Genomic DNA, 17,482 nt, shown 5'->3' on the forward strand with positions numbered 1-17,482 from the left:
CTATCTTTGTCTCCAAAACACAAAATGCAACAATAATAACCACAGCAGAGTTCAACAACCAAATGAACGCCTACAAATACCCAATTAATAACCCTTAAAGTCGAAAATTCCCATTTGACAATGAATCACTCGTCGAAAAGAAAAAAATATAAAAGTACACATGACCACGAAACAGCCACAGTGTATTAATAACAACCTCGTTAGAGATTCAGCACGGTAACGCCCATAAGTACCCTGTACCGAACCCCATTGGTCGGTTTTAATGGCTCAGTAGCATCTTGCCACGCCCACCCGCTTACCAAATGAACACATCTATTCATCTACACATAATTGTCACTAATTTGAGTGGCGCTGTTTGCCAAAAGTCTCGTCCGAAACTGTCTTTGATCGGGTTTAAGATGACAGACCGAAATTCGAAAAATTTTGAGACTAACGAGAAAACCACGAAGTTTTCTAGTTTTTCCATTGACTCCCTGCTCTCGAAGAAAAGTGAAAATGATCGGAATTTGGTGGAAAATAGCAAGGAGGTAGAAGGTGGTTATGATCAGGAGAAGATGAAGAATAAATTCAGGGACGTTAGGGATTGTAGTGGTGATTTTTTTGGTGATGGAGGTTGTTTGAGTGAAAAACAGAACGATGCTTATGAGAGGATGGACGATAGTGTGGTGTCCACTTCTGGGGATTTTTTTCGGTGTTCCAGGAGTCGCGATGAAGGTATGTAGTGTATTTCACATTTTCCATAGCGATGCTAGTTCCATAGCGACAAAACACGCCAGCAAAACCAAAGTTGGATTTACAACAATAATATTTTGACGTTTCTCAAACTCAAGATAGTAGCTTAGAAAATTAACATTTGTCTAATAATTTATTGTAGATCGCATCATAAACGTATTTGTCGTTCATTATCAAAATAAGTCTCCAAGAAGGGGATAGATTAGGACATATTTCCTGGAAAGAAAATCAGAATGAAATTGCCAACCTCACGGAGAAGAGAACGTCTGTGTGGAACCAGTTCTTGGAATTCCTACTGAACAAAAATTATTGATTAGATCGGCAAATAACTTCAAAAAAAACTTATAGAAATATAAGATCTAGTAAATAAAATATCTAGTGAATAAACCTAGAGAAATCCAATAAAGGCAGAGCCTATGTGTAATGATATCCACAGTGGGGATGAAAATATTAGAGAAAATACAATTATAAAATGGAGAGATATGAGCGGTGCAGCGCTCAACAATGAAACATTAAAAGTATCATCACAAAAAAAAAAATTATAAAGTATAATTAAAAAATAAAACATTAAAAAAGATCATAAAAAAATATCAAAAGTATCAATCTGCTGAAACAGTTCTTAATACAAACAACATTTAATGGAAAGAAAAAAAACATTAGAACATCAGGAAGTATCAACCTTCATAGCTAAACATTTAATATAAAGATGAAAAACAGCGGTTATAAAAATTTCAGAGTGAACTTTGTAGAGGATTAAAGAAAAGTTTTTTCATGGATTTTCAAGGCTTAATTATCACATCAGCTCGTCTGGCTAGAAATTCAAAGTGCAAAAAGCTGCAAACTCTTAGCAGAATAAAGAAAATCAAGTTTCAAAGTTCAAACTTTTTCGACCGAAGAGTTTTTCAGAATGGTCAAATGCTACGATGAAAATGTGGCAGATGGGTTGCGAACGAAATTTTTCCATATATATGCTTCTTCGAATTTGCTTGGCGTTGCAATGACGCGCTAAATGCTATGTCTGTTTTTATATTAATTTGGTTATTCAATTTGTTAATCGTTTACTCAATTTGTATAGTTTTAGGTATTTTGAAATTTCTTTTGGTTGGCTATTAATTTTGTCTTTTTTAGAATTGAAATCGAATTCCAAGACAAAAATAAACCAAATATATCATAAAGATATAATATTGTGGTGGGAATAGACATAAAGTTTTCAATTTTTTGATATTTATATTCAATTACCTTCATCAAGTAGACTCAATAAACTTTTATGAATTAAAATGGTTATAATGGCAACATTGTGTATTATTTGTTGACATTTCTTTTATCGTTTTTGTTCAATAAGTTATAAGCCATTGAAAGATACATGTTTAGAAATTGTTCATGGACAAGTTGTCCAGTTGTTGTTCAGTTAATCGATTCACTATTTTTCTTATTGCAGACAAATTTGAAAGTGGTACCAAGTACTTGGTTTTGATACCCTTGTATCATGTAAAGAAAATTTAGTTTCAAGTTTGTCTACAACACGACGATTAGTAGATTAACTGAATAATGATTGGAAACATAAAATATGAACCATTAACTACAAAAAATAGAATGTGAACTTAAAAAAATTCAGCTTTCGTTCATATTTTGCCGCAGGTTCTCGTATTCTAAAAATTATCTCTTCCTGCTATTGAAGTAGCGTACACTTTATCTTTTATATTTCCCTAGATGTATAAGTTCAGAGGATTTAGATCTGATGCCTAGTTGGTTTTTCCCTGCAGGTTATTCCTAAGGAAAACAATTACTGAGTGTTATTCAATTTTTGCTAATCAAACTTGAACGCCTAAGCGAAGTATTTCCCGAATATAAACGAGCGTCATTGAAATTCGTGGTCAAGAGTGCTATGGAAAAATTAGTGTGGATTTTCTGTGATTACAAGTAGCGCTTAGATTGTAGTGATTGTACCATATCACTAACATTTGTTTACATACTTCGAATCTGGGAACTACATACGGTACAAGCTAAGCGCTACTTGTAATCACAGAAAATCAATTCTAATTTCTCCACAGCAGTCTTGACCACGAATTTAAATGAACACTCGTCAGTTCCTTGAGAAAATTCATATGATTTTTCGATTTTCTATGGTTTCCTGAATTTTACGCCTTTAAAACTGGGCAAGCCTGCATACATATACATTTTTCGATAATATTAAATGACTATTGGATCTTTGTATTGAAATTGAGCAACTTTTAAGAAGTTTCTAGGTCAGATTCATCTTTAGAAAATCCACTATTAAAAAAAAAAAATCTAGAAAACTACTTTCAACTTTATTTTAAAGTCTTCATCATTAGGGTCAAGACACAAATTTGTTGATGAGAAAATCAACAGCAAATACTAGCTCTGATGAATACTACAAAATGAAGCTGAAACTAATTGGTTTTGTAGAGAATTAACTGATCAAATTCCGGAATAATTAAGAGTTCCGTACAGTAATCGTGAAATAATCTCAGTCTTTTCACAAAAAATGTCTTGCCACCTTTTCATGTTATAAAGACTTAATAACATGAAAAGGTAGCAACACCCATCAAACTAAAACACGATCTTTCACCCCTCCAAAACTGGATAAGATGAAAACCCCTTCAACCATCATCCAATCCATCTTACCACCAGCACCTCCATCATCCTCTCTTATCTCCGCTCAAAAATACCAGACGCCCGAGTAGACAAATTCGAAGATTCCACCGTCTTGGCACCGTGCTCGAGCGTATATAAATCTGGAGCGAAAGGGAGCCACGTCCCCATCAGCACCATACATCAGCCGGTAATTGACAGGGAACGTTTCCAGAAGACAAAGTGTCCCTAAACGCCGTCTAATTACCGCCCGTACGAGCGGAGCCGAGTGCAGAGTGGCCCCCTCTGCCCCCTCGACGTTTCCGCGGCTATTTACATCGCTTTAATCGGGCCTTTCGCGCTTTTGCTGAAAAGTAGGCTTTGACGAGGTTGCCAAAAAGGCAACGGTCGTCGGGAGACAGCTGGTAGAATTTGGCGTGTTTTGGGAGGTGATGGAAGAGAAAGTCTTGAGTTTTAGAGGGAGTATAGATAGATCTACAAAAAAAATGGCGTTTTAAATATGTACCTACTCAATACACCTGTAAAATTGTCATTATTAAAAATGGAGAGTTAAATTGGATTAAAATTGAAATTTGGGCCTAGGCGGATATATTGAGAAGATTTCAAACCAAACATGGCAGATAGATAAACTAAAAGTATGTATTTTCTTATCGGAGTGTTTCCTAATTGCTTCATGAATCTGTTTATCAACAACCTTCTGATCCTCTTTGCGTTGCTCACTATAGCTTTGTACCCCTCTTGCTTGGTCTGGAAGATATCGCCTTCCTCTTTCTTGGCTCTCTTTACAGTCTTTACACGCTTCAACAACGCATTGGAATTGTTAAAATTCCCTACCAAAATTGTGAAAATTTCGCAATCATAATTCTTAAAACTGAAGCATTTTAGGGAAGCTTCTTCTTGGCCGGCAATAGTGAAACTGGTGGAAAATTTGAGAATGGAGTTGGTGATGTAAAGAATCGAAACCTTTTTCTGCATAAAGACTTAGGTCTTATGGCTTTTAAAGAACTCAAGCCGATCTCCGCTGATTGGGCCCTTGAAATGCATAAAATGATTTTCAACTCGGATCTACGGTAATAAGCATTTGGAAATCGGAAAATCCAAAATCCGAAAAAATGATTGTTTGAAAGCTTCTCCATCCTCAACGTGTCACTGTTTGGTGCGGTTTTTGGGCTGATGGTGTGATCGAATTGAACTTTACTTATTTGAAAATTGCTCTCTTATTCTGAGTACCACAGAGTTTCAAATTTTAAGAACCACCTCATGCTCGGTAATCAGTTTTCCACCTGATTTCAAATATATAAAATATGTTTGGCCTATCTCTCTTATTCTGAGTACTACAGAGTTTCAAATTTTAAGAACCACCTGGCAAGCTAAGTAATCAGTTTTCAAGTGGAAGGCTGCGATAATTCAAAATGCCCTTCTTTGAGTTATCTCGTTGGCAACAATATGACATGCGTTTTTCACTATAAATTGGAATTGGTTGATTTGAATGCAACTCCATATATTCTCGCCTTGTAGCTTTCTTATTTATTCTCATAAAGTGAAAATATCTCAAATTTTTCCTCTTCTGTGCAATGCATATTCGATGAATAGATTCAATGACAAACGTATGTCATATATTGTCCAAACGAGATAACTCAAAAAAGAGCATTTTGAATTATCGCAGCCTTCCACTTGAAAACTGATTACTTAGCTTGCCAGGTGGTTCTTAAAATTTGAAACTCTGTAGAACTCAGAATAAGAGAGATAGGTCAAACATATGTTATATATTTGAAATCAGGTGAAAAAGAGCTAGTCAAATATAGAAAAATATACAGGGTGTTCTATTTGAAAAAAAGTTGCAATCAATATGTTGCCCACTCTGTATATATTTCGTTTTGTGAAATCATTTTAAAAACCACTAGTCGATTTCGTGAAACTTTTGTAGAAAACATTTTTTTGTACCTCTTTTAGTAACAAAGTTGAAGGGGGGGTCAAATTATGGTGAAAAACCCGGTACATATTTAGTTTCCTAGAAGTGAATTTCGTGATGTGAAATCATTTTTAAAAACACTAGTCGATTTCATAAAACTTTTATAAAAAACATTTTTTTGTTTTGAAACGAGATTTACAACAATTTAATATTTTCTTGTACCACTTTTAGTAACAAAATTAAAGGGTTGGTGAAAAACCCGGTACAAGCGAATGAGACATAAATCCCCTTTTTCTTTTTCACTGACCATTTAATATTTGATGAATTCTTGAACTGCCTTGGAAAGTTTTTGAAAATATTGGATTATTTTCTACTCATCCAGTGAAGTTCTCCAGAAGATCTTAAACGGTTCGATACCTAATACATCTTCCAAGAAAACCATATAGAATACAATCCTTCCAACAAGTCACCAAAAAAAAAAAAAAACAAAAATCCAAAAAAAAAAAAAATAATAAATAACACAGATACAAGATACAAGAAGACTTACGCCAGCTCCGTAATTACCTCGGGTTTATCGCACCCGATCTCCGTTTGAGAAAGATTTCCTGTCGACTAATTGGTGGTACACGACACTTCTGTCCAAACAGAGATTAATTATCATATCTACCCGAGCAGAGGTGAGGAGCGTCGGGGCCAAAAATAATTTTCCTATCTTTTAGCCGCCATCCATCCTCTAGTAACGCGATACGCTTCATCTGAGACTAGCAGCTTAAAGATGATCTAGGCGGTGGCGGCGTTGACTGAAATTTCATAGTTCCGAAACCGACTGTTGAATTATTGCGATTTCTGACGTTTAAATTTGAACGTTATTGGCTCGGGAGGCTTTGAAAGACGATCCAGGTGACGTTGGTTGATTGGGATGAGAAATTGGGAGATTTGGGGGTTAGGTAACAGTAGCTGGAGGACGTGTCGGTTTAGGTAACTAAAAAAAGTGGATTTTCGTGAATATTTTTCATCATATTCAACCGAAGTCACTCTGAAGATGCTTACCAGAATTAAGGACGAAACGTCGGGAAAAATAATTGATTAAATAACTATCAATCTACTATTACTAATGAAAACGAGAGTAGATGTTTCGCTGTACTTGCACGTTTAAATTCAAGATTTTCAAACGTTTTTATTAATAACAATCTTACTTAATTAAGTAGTTCATTAATGATAGATATATTTCCCTCAGCCCGTTAATGTTCGAGAGTATGAATCGTTCTCTAGTAATGAGAGAACGATTCATACTCTCGAACATTAACGGGCTGTTAATCAAGTAGATTAACACTTATTTAATAAACATAGTTAATTAATGATAACAATTATAATGATCAAGATGTTCAGCTCAGTTCTACTTCGAGTTAATTAAAATTTCTCTTCACTTGATTACCAGTTATTATTTGATCAAATAGTTAATTAAAGATAACGATTAATGATCGAGATGTTCAGCTCCAATCGTACATTAATGTTCAAGTTCATTAATTTTTCTCATTAATCAATATATCAATTCTTATTTAATAAAATTGTTGATAAATGATAACGAGTGATGATGGAGATGATTAGCTCCACTCGTGCATTAGTTTTCAATTGGAATCATCGTACTCATTACTTGATTAACAATTATTTAATCAACATAGATTAATGATAACGATTAATGATCAAGATGTTTAGCTTCATTCTGCCTCGAGTTAATTAATCGTTCTTTTCACTCAATTACCAGTTCTTTAATTAAATAGTTAATTAATGTTAATGATAAATTATCGAGATGTTTAGTTCTGTTCGTATATATTGATGTTCAACTGTATTAATGTTTCTCATTAATTAATATATTAATTCTTATTTAATAAAATTGTTGATTAATGATAACGAGTGATGATCGAGATGTTTAGCTCCGTTCGTACATTAATTTTTAAGTGGAATAATCGTACTCATGTCTTGATTAACAATTATTCAATCAATATAGATTAATATAACGATTAATGATCGAGATGTTTAACTCAAATCGTAAATTAATGTTCTATTGTATTAATCGTTCTCATTAATTAATTAATCAAGACTTGTTTAATCAAATTGTTAATTAATGATAACGATTAATTATTGAGATGATTAGCTCCACTCGTACATTAATGTTCATTTGTATTAATTGTTCTTATTACTTGATTAACAGTTATTCAATCCCTATTAATGATCGATGTGTATACAAGGTGTTTCTGAATGAAGGGTAGAAATGGAAATGAGACATTTCTCGAATCATTTTGAGAAAAATGTCTTATAAACATGGGCCCGCAAATGCTTTGTTTTCGAGGTACAGGGTATTGATTGATATTGGATTGTTTTCGATTTTTTTTCTCATAGCACCTTCTATCCACAAGATATTTAATGTGAAGAATAAATTCATTATAACTTTTGGTACTTATTTATTTTCTTATCGGTTGCGATGATTAAAAAAATTCATCAAACTGTTACAATCATCACAATTTATTTTCATAACTTTGCAAAAAATTTCCAGTTGAAATAAAAACCTCCAATTTTTGAGAAGAGGTCGAAAATGACACTATATTTCCTCAAAAAGCCGCAATCCTTCCAATAACACTCACACTTCCCTTCTGCCAGTTCATTAATCAAGCGATAAGTGGACGCAGGCTCTTTTTAATGTCTGTAATTTTTCAGCGCCTGCCAGATCGTTAAACGTTTAAAATCTAATTTCGTCTCATGTGGCGCAAATTAGCGTCCGTTTTACTGAGGCGTCTTCGCTTCTCGCAACACATAAATCTCTTCACGGCAAATTGAAAACAACTGTTTTGTTTGAACGTCTCGCATCTCAGACCGCGTCTGGATTGTTCGTTCATCCAACGGGAGAAAAAAAGCTAAATTGAGATGTGCGCTACGATCTTTGATGGCAAATTCCATTCGGCTTATCTTCTTGAGAATGCCAAATGGTGGATGCGCTTTTGAAAATTTTTAATTTCGACGAAAGCGCATCCACCATTTAAAAAATCATTGAAATGTGACTAACAAGAGTATTTTCGAAGCTAACTTTGATTTAATCTTTTTCAGATAGCAATTTCGACGACGACAAGAAGAAGAGACCCAGGACCGCCTTCACAGGAGCACAGATAAAAGCTCTGGAAGCGGAATTCGAAAAAAACAAATACCTGTCGGTGGCTAAACGTTGTCAGTTGTCCAAAACTTTGAAACTGACGGAAACACAGGTTCGTACTTCTCACGAGAATCATGGGAGTCGAAAATATATCAGAAATATTTTTTCAGATCAAAATATGGTTTCAAAACAGGAGAACGAAGTGGAAGAGGAAATACACCAATGACATCGAGGTGTTAGCGCAGCAATACTATTCCTCCATGGGTATCTTGACGCCCAGGCCTATTTTCATAGGCGACAGGCTTTGGTAAGTTGATATTTCTCGCTATATCCCGATGGTTCCTAAAGGAACTGGTTTCGTGAACTGCGAGAACATTTGCGATAGGGACTGAACAGTTTCTTCATTCAACAGAACTAATCAACTAGAATAGAGACTAGAAAAGAACTAGTTCTGTCACGCAACAGTGAACTAGTAAATAGATTGAAGAACTAGTTTCCACATCTATCTAACCGAATCCGAATCAACTAAAATAGAGGCTGGAGAAGAACTAGTCCTCTCACCCAACAAAACCAATGAAGAACTAGTTTCCTCATATAACAGAACTAATCAACTAGAAGAGAGGCTGGAGAAGAACTAAAGGGTGTTTTTTTAGCTATGGAACTTTAAATTGAAATAAAACAACGATGGATTATTCGATTGACATAAATTTTATTTATCCGCAAGATAATCTTGTGGCATTACATTTTGAATATGATTTCTGGCATATGACCGCCACGGCTGGCTCGGATGTAGTCCAATCTGGACATCCAATTTTCGATGACTTTTTCCAACATTTGTGGTCATATATCGGCAATAACACGGCGAATGTTGTCTTCCAAATGGTCAAGGGTTTGTGGCTTATCCGCATAGACCAATGACTTTACATAGATCCACAGAAAGTAGTCTAGCGGTGTTAAATCACAAGATCTTGGAGGCCAATTCACAGGTCCAAAACGTGAAATTAGGCGGTCACCAAACGTGTCTTTCAATAAATCGATTGTGGCACGAGCTGTGTGACATGTTGCACCGTCTTGTTGGAACCACAACTCCTGGACATCATGGTTGTTCAATTCAGGAATGAAAAAGTTAGTAATCATGGCTCTATACCGATCACCATTGACTGTAACGTTCTGGCCATCGTCGTTTTTGAAGAAATACGGACCAATGATTCCACCAGCCCATAAAGCGCACCAAACAGTCAGTTTTTCTGGATGTAACGGTGTTTCGACATACACTTGAGGATTAGCTTCACTCCAAATACGGCAGTTTTGTTTGTTGGTGTAGCCATTCAACCAGAAGTGCGCTTCATCGCTAATGGACGTAGTACGCGATACGTATTCCGTACAGAACCATTATTTTCGTAATAAAATTGCACTATTTGCAAGCGTTGTTCAGGCGTCAGTCTATTCATGATGAATTGCCAAACCAAACTGAGAATAAATCACTTGACAGCTGTTAAATCGGTCGCCATATTGAACAGTAATGCGAACTTAAAGTTATATACCTCGAAAAAAAACATCCTATAGTTCTCTCTCCAGACAAAATCTGAGATATACAGGGTGTTTCATCATAAACTGGACAAACATATATATTCGTGTAGAGGACATCGGGAGAATCATTTTTGCCTTATACAATATATCCCGTTTTCGACGCATAAGCGAGATACAGGGTGTTAAACGTCAATTTTGAGCAAGATTCTAATGGGTGTGGTCAGTTTTGTATAACACTTAAAGAAACGGTTTTTGGTCAAATCTCAGTATTTTTGGGTCCTCTATTCAGAGAAGTTGATTAAATCCGAAAAAAGAATTACAAAATGGCGGAAAACCTGCAACGTTCCTACTTTTTTTTCCGGTGGTCAAATTGAATTTTAGTTTCTGAATGAACACAATTTTCTAAGGATTTCTGTGCAAAAAATTTTTCAAAAATCGAACATAATTTTTTTTTTACATGTCTACAGCGATAAAAAAATTTCACCCGAAATGGATGAAATTTTGTATAATTGTACTCCTTCAATTATCAATCACGAATATGAAAACAGAATTGTAAAATATCAAACGGTTTCGTTACTACAGCCATTCAAATGTTTCGTTCAAACCTCCAAAAAAAAATTAGAATGGCTTCTTAGAGTCAAAATTATTATTAAATTATTGCTATTTCCAAAAATTCCGGATGCTAAAATGTATTTAAACAAAAAAAATTCGGTGAAACTTAGTTGGGAGTCGAACCCTCGATACCAACGTAAGTATTAATGAAGTAATTAAGACAGTATTTAGGATATTAATATTCGTTGCTAAGCAACGGAAGTTCGTAGCTCATAGAATTCTACTGGTTATTTGAATTTCACTGAATATAATTTCGCAAGTATCGTGACACGAATTTGTTTGGAAACGAAAATGAAATATTCTCTTTTGGAAAAAATGTCATGGTTCATGCTTATTATTAAACGAATTATTCAAGGAATAAACCTGAATTTTTTACTAATAATTCTACATTTTATAAACACAAAAAAAAAACAGATTAGTGGAAAAATCAATTTATAAATCGTTTTCGAAGATGAATTCAAATAACCAGTAGAATTCTATGAGCTACGAACTTCCGTTGCTTAGCAACGAATATTAATATCCTTAGAACTGTCTTAATTTCTTCATTAATATTTACGTTGGAATCGAGGGTTCGACTCCCAACTAAGTTTCACCGAATTTTTTTTGTTTAAATACATTTTAGCATCCGGAATTTTTGGAAATAGCAATAATTTAATAATTTTGACTCTAAGAAGCCATTCTAATTTTTTTTTGGAGGTTTGAACGAAACATTTGAATGGCTGTAGTAACGAAACCGTTTGATATTTTACAATTCTGTTTTCATATTCGTGATTGATAATTAAAGGAGTACAATTGTGAAAAATTTCATCCATTTCGGGTGAAATTTTTTTATCGCTGTAGACATGTAAAAAAAAATTTGTGTTCGATTTTTGAAAAAATTTTTGCACAGAAATCCTTAGAAAATTGTGTTCATTCAGAAACTAAAATTCAATTTGACCACCGGAAAAAAAAATTAGGAACGTTGCAGGTTTTCCGCCATTTTGTAATTCTTTTTTCGGATTTAATCAACTTCTCTGAATAGAGGACCCAAAAATACTGAGATTTGACCAAAAACCGTTTCTTTAAGTGTTATACAAAACTGACCACACCCATTAGAATCTTGCTCAAAATTGACGTTTAACACCCTGTATCTCGCTTATGCGTCGAAAACGGGATATATTGTATGAGGCAAAAATGATTCTCCCAATGTCCTCTACACGAATATATATGTTTGTCCAGTTTATGATGAAACACCCTGTATATCGAAAACTTCTCTTATCTAACTGAACAAGTGAACTAGGACAGAAGTTGGAAAAAACTAGTTCTCTCATGTTAAGAAACCAGAAATCTCAGCTAGAAATCGAAAACAAACTAGTTCCATCAGTTCACCTATAAAATACTTTCCAAACTAGTTCATCTCCTAGCAATTTGAAAAATTTGATCGAATAAACATTTTCTGAAGAATGTGAACAACAAGTTCGAATGAACTTAATCTAAGTAGTTTTTTGTAGGTTCTTCAACTACCCTGGTAGACCTGGACTATCCAGTGTACCCCCAATGGCACCTAACATGCCCTCTGCAGGAGGACCTTTCATACCCGGCCAAGAAGTTATGAACCAATCTATTCCAGTTCATCGAAACGATTACAATCCCGCAAGTTACATCCAGTACCATGACCTTCCTACAGAAAATCCCATGAATGCATCTCCTATTCACCAACTTCAAAATTTCGGTAAACATTTCGAAGGGTCTTAGAGATTTTTTAAAATTCGAGGACTAGAAAAGGAAGAAAAATGTTGATGGGTGTGAATATTTATATTATACCATGTTGCGTTTTCAAAACTGTGATCTCAGTTAGATTTTACCTGGACAAAGAACTTCAACCTTAAGAATATGCACTGGAGAAAACTACCTGTTTGTTATGTACTATTTAATTAAGCTTTTAAGTTAAGTTTTAATAATTATTATTTAGAACTAAGTTTCAGCTTTGTTAATCTTAAAATAAATCTATTTCTTAGAGATGTATGAAAAGTATTGTCCTAGTTATTTACACCCTCCTAGATTAGACTCTGAAGAACAATATAAATTAATTCGAAAAATATATGCAAAAAGCTAAAAACCTTTGAATAATTCAAACTTAATATAATTGAAGTCAATATGAATTTTCGTTTCTTCAGATATAGTCCTTTTTGTGACCAACAAGAAAAAATGTTGTTTCAAATATTATGGAAATGAAGATTTAAAGAGTAAGAAAATTAAAAAATTTAATATTTATTGTCAACTCTACAATAAAGAAAACAAAGGATTTCAAAGATCTTCTCCTGATGCATGTGCTCCCGATGGGGACATATTCAAAGCTGAGTTATCCAAGTCTTCATTCCTTTCGGATAAAGTGCTGTACAAATCGTCATCATCGTCCAACAGCTCCTGCATTCTCTTTTTGTATCTGAAACGGAAATAAAAAGGCTTTTATTGGAATATTGTGGCTTTTCCACATATGGTGTTTAGTTTTAAAATGATTAGATGATTCTCCATTCAAAATTTCAAAGAATTCCATATTTACAAGATATTGAAAATTTGTTCAACACATTAGTGACACTTATGGAAAATATTGAGAAAAAAGGACTTAATGTGGAATCTGGTGTATTTTCTTGATAAGTGGTTTAATTCTTCAAATATTAAGCTTATTCTTTCATGAGAACTGCTGAAAATTCTATATTTAAAAGAAATTAAAAATTTTTTCATCACATTAAATTGGGAAATAAGAATTAAATATATAATCTAGTGTCTATTCTACATTACAGTCCTCTAATGCTTTGAATGGGTAACTCATTCTTGAATCGGAACTTCTGAAAAATCCAAATTTGAAAGAGATTTAAAATTTTTCCAATCCATTATTGGCACTTATCGAAAAAATTGCAAAATAAGTACTAAATATGGAATCTGGTATTTTTATACATTAGTCGATTGATGCTTTGAATGGTTAACTCATTCTTGAGTCAAAACTTCTAAAAACTCCATATCTAAACAATATTTAAAAAAATGTTCAACACATTACTGACACTTATGGAAAAATTGAAAAATATGGACTAAATATAGAATCTGGTGTTTCTCTACATTTGTCATTCAATGCTTCGAATTGTAAACTCATGCTTGAATCAAAACTTCTAAGAATTCCAAATTTCAAAGACATTTTAACATTTTTCAACACATTAGTGACACTTATGAAAAGAATTGAGAAATAAGAATCAAATATGAAATTTGGTGTTTTTCTACATTAGTCGATTGATGCTTTGAATGGTTGACTCATTCTTGAATCAAAACTTCTAAAAAATCCATATCAAAAAAATATTGAAATATTTTTCAACACATTAATGACACTCATGAAAACAATTGAAAAATGAGATCTGAATATGGAATCGTGAGCTTTTTTTAGATAAGTGGCTTAATGCTTCTAATGATGAGCTTATTCTCACATGAGAATTGCTAAGAATTCCATATTTAAAAGATATTAAAAATTTTTTCAACACATTAGTGACACTTGTGGAAACACTTGAAAAATAAGAATTAAATATGAAATCTAGTGTTTATTCTGCATTACTGTCCTTAAATGCTTTGAATGGGTAACTCATTCTTGAATAAAAACTGTTGAGAAACTTTATATCTAAAAAAAATTTTTTAACACATTAGCGACACTCTTGGAAAAAATTGAAAAATAAGAATTGAATATGTAATCTGGTGTTTTTCTACATTAATCGATTCATACTTCGAATGGTTAACTCAGTCTTGAATCGAAACTTCTAAGAATTCCAAATACATTATAAAATGTTTCAACACATTAGTGACACTTCTGGAAAAAAATTGAGAAATAACGATTAAATATGAAATCTTGTACGTTTCCACATTCGTCATTCAATGTTATGAATTGTCAACTCATTCTTGAATAAAAATTTCTAAGAATTCCATATTTCAAAGACATTAAAATTTTTTGAACACATTACTGGCACTTATGGAAAAAATTGAGAAATAAGAAATTAATAAGGAATTTTGATATGAATTCAATAAATTTGAATCAATCAACAATAGTATACCGAGAATAAAGATCGGTAAGCATATTTTAACTATTGCAGACAAATTTTGTTAGTCTTTACGTTTGTGATGTTTGAAGATTATTTTGGTTTCATCGTATTATTGACATTTATGACAACTGAATAAAGAATTCTGATCAAGCTGGTTAACATTCAATTTGAAATAATTCACAATAAAATCTATTAGTGGGTCTGGAAAATTACAAGCTAGGATATGTTTCGAGATTTACAAACTCTGCAAAACTTACACTTCAGAGTCAGGGTTATTCTCCGGATTCCTACATTTATCCAATTTCTTTTCCAATGGTAGGTAGATGGATTTGTCTGGACCATTGTCAAGCAATTTAACCATAGAACGAATACCTGAAAAATGAATAAAGTTAATGATTTTTATTTGACGAAACCATGCTGGACAAAAAGAAAAGAGACTAGAGTTTTTGGTTAATCAGATTGAAATTAATTTCAGTGTAAAATTTTCTATAACTAAGCAACATTCTTCAATTATGTTTATTTTTTCTTCTTTTAATTGTTTCCAAGTTTTAGTTTTGTCAATACATAAAACTGTAAGGAATTAGCATGATCCAATATCTTTATTAGAATACTCAATCATTTTAGAAAATTAAATTTTTTAACTCATTAGTTACACTTACGGTAACATTTGAGAAATTAGCATTAAATATGGAATCTGGTGCTTTTTTTAAATTAGTCGTTCAATTCTTTGAATGGTAAGCTCATTCTAAGAATTCCGTATCTAAAATATATTAAAAATTTGTTCAATACATTAGTGACACTTATGGAAACAATTGAGAAATAAGAACTAAGGATTTTTTAAAGAAAAAAGCTATCTCACTAGCTGGGCACATTAGATGTCTTACCTATAAAAACATGGGAATCAACCTTAAAAAAGCTAGTACGATATACAAAATTATATGCAGACCTTTATTGGACTATGGACATACAATATTCTCAAATTCAACAAAAACAGTTCTGTTGATAGTCATTTGATTGTAAGATCAATAAATTTATAACTCTCTCTCTGAGGAATTTTGATCTGAATTATGTGAAATACGATTGTATACTGAGTATCAAGATCAGTAAGCAGATTTTAACTATAGAAGATGCGTTTCGCACATTTTGTCTTTCAAAATGAAATATTTTGAAGATAAGTTCAATGATAAAATCAGTGAAAACTCACATCATATTTCTAAATCTACCCTTGATCAAGGAAATGACTTGAACACAGATAAGGCTATGTTGCTACGCTTTTTTCTCGTATGATAAAATAAGATTTTTTTGACGACAGAATTGATTTTTCTGAATTGGAATGTTATTGCAAAATGTTAGCTTTCTATCTCTTGATATAGAACAATGCAACCTCGATTGCTCGTCTCTATTTTGACTGTATTTTATTATTATCCATTGATATGAAATAATTTTTTGGAAATACCCATATTACATCAACCTAAAGAATATGTTACCAGCTGTAATTCGAATCGACAATAATTACAACAGTACTACTCACTTCTCACAGCTTCAATTAAGTCATGCAAACGACTAGCACCTTCCACTCCAAGTAAGGTGTCCGTAACATACGAATCCAAATTCTCATGTAGTTTCGAAGCGGCATGCAAAATACCAGCCAGAGCAATTTGACTAGGAGCATACAGAAGGATAGCATCAGTCAGGAAAACTTTATCCAGAAATTCTTCGGTTCCAGGTCTCAGCCTCTCGGGATCTTCTAAGTTCGATCTAGTCTGAAGTAAGAATGGATTTTGAAATGATATTATTCAGGAATTTAATTGAACTTACCTTAATATCTATGAGGAAACCTTCAACTGGTCTGAAAGGATTGTGTATTGCTAAATGAAACTTTATTTCTTCCATCAACAACATTTCGTTGTTGAGTATTATATCACTAGCCTTCTCACGATCACCCTTTATATTTGTTACAAATTGGGTAATTGAAACATTAAACTCTTCTACCTTACAAGCTAAATAAATACAAGTAACCCTGCAATTAAACATTTTAGAAACATTTTCAATGTAAGCCAAAAGAACTTACATAATTTCTTTGGGGTGATAATTCATTACTGAATTATTGATATAAAATCTTTTAAAGTAATGGAATGAAGTTCCCATAACACATTTTGGCATCTGTGGTTGGAATCTTTTGCAGAAATCCCGCAGATGTTGTTCGTATCTTTTTAGCATTATTTTTTCTTCTTCAGGAGTTAAGAAATAGTTGTATTTTTCTGCATCCTGAAACGATGATCATAATACGATTGATTTAATTGAATATGCTCAACACTAACCGGGATTTGTTTTCCATAATCTTCAATGTGCTTTTGATTAGCTTTTTTCCTGAGATTGTTCAGTTCTGGTTCATCGGTGAACATCCAATATTTGATTTGGGTCGACGTAGAAAACATTTTCGAACCTATGAAATACACCAAAAGTTCTGCTAAAATTGCATTAAAACCAACAAAACGCACGAAGCAGCGAACACGAACAATAACAACATTTGTTTTTTTTTTATTTTCGAAAATTTAACCATGAATCAAAGTTTGGAATGTTGGGATATTCTATGACCATATGTTTATAATCATAGAATAGGAATAATTTCGGTTGTTGAATATTTTTTTTATTGACAATTAATTGATTTTTGATCAACGAGTTCTGGTATATGTAATATTGGTGAAAATCATTATTTATTACTTGAAAATTTTTTTATAGAATCCTAGCATATATTCCTAAAAATATTTTGAGTCATCTATGAGTGAACTATGAAGATGGTACGTTAAATGCATATAGTATTCTGTAATTGTAAACAGCCATCATCATCAGCCGAAACTCTCAGTTCAGAATATCACA

The 17,482-nt window shown here is 33.0% G+C and overlaps 2 protein-coding genes across 2 annotated transcripts; one reads left to right on the forward strand and one right to left on the reverse strand.

The window, feature by feature from the left end:
* Positions 1 to 342: 342 nt before the first annotated feature.
* LOC123686361 (homeobox protein ceh-19-like) lies at positions 343 to 12,518 on the forward strand. The gene is made up of 4 exons (XM_045626428.1): positions 343 to 714; positions 8,360 to 8,514; positions 8,573 to 8,709; positions 12,035 to 12,518. Exons 1-4 carry the CDS (start codon positions 399 to 401, stop codon positions 12,276 to 12,278), a joined length of 852 nt encoding a protein of 283 aa, XP_045482384.1. The 5' UTR covers positions 343 to 398; the 3' UTR covers positions 12,279 to 12,518.
* A 256-nt stretch (positions 12,519 to 12,774) lies between these two features.
* On the reverse strand, positions 12,775 to 17,182 carry LOC123670606 (cyclin-H). Its single transcript, XM_045604119.1, has 6 exons — positions 16,924 to 17,182; positions 16,674 to 16,870; positions 16,421 to 16,622; positions 16,134 to 16,365; positions 14,860 to 14,974; positions 12,775 to 12,969 (listed from the first exon to the last, which is right to left on the reverse strand). The coding sequence occupies exons 1-6, from the start codon at positions 17,038 to 17,040 to the stop codon at positions 12,831 to 12,833; spliced, it is 1,002 nt and encodes a 333-aa protein (XP_045460075.1). The 5' UTR covers positions 17,041 to 17,182; the 3' UTR covers positions 12,775 to 12,830.
* Positions 17,183 to 17,482: the final 300 nt, after the last annotated feature.

This window comes from Harmonia axyridis, chromosome 1 (genome assembly GCF_914767665.1).
Source record: "Harmonia axyridis chromosome 1, icHarAxyr1.1, whole genome shotgun sequence".
NCBI lineage: Eukaryota > Metazoa > Arthropoda > Insecta > Coleoptera > Coccinellidae > Harmonia > Harmonia axyridis.

What these genes read in the sequence shown, in the direction of transcription:
- LOC123686361 (XM_045626428.1), top strand. Translation starts at nt 399, where the DNA reads ATGACAGACCGAAATTCGAAAAATTTTGAGACTAACGAGAAAACCACG. An exon ending in TGAAACTGACGGAAACACAG is followed by an intron (nt 8,515 to 8,572) that starts GTTCGTACTTCT and finishes ATATTTTTTCAG; the next exon opens with ATCAAAATATGGTTTCAAAA. An exon ending in TTCATAGGCGACAGGCTTTG is followed by an intron (nt 8,710 to 12,034) that starts GTAAGTTGATAT and finishes AGTTTTTTGTAG; the next exon opens with GTTCTTCAACTACCCTGGTA.
- LOC123670606 (XM_045604119.1), bottom strand. Translation starts at nt 17,040, where the DNA reads ATGTTTTCTACGTCGACCCAAATCAAATATTGGATGTTCACCGATGAA. An exon ending in GTTTCCTCATAGATATTAAG is followed by an intron (nt 16,366 to 16,420) that starts GTAAGTTCAATT and finishes TTCTTACTTCAG; the next exon opens with ACTAGATCGAACTTAGAAGA. An exon ending in CTTAATTGAAGCTGTGAGAA is followed by an intron (nt 14,975 to 16,133) that starts GTGAGTAGTACT and finishes TTCATTTTTCAG; the next exon opens with GTATTCGTTCTATGGTTAAA.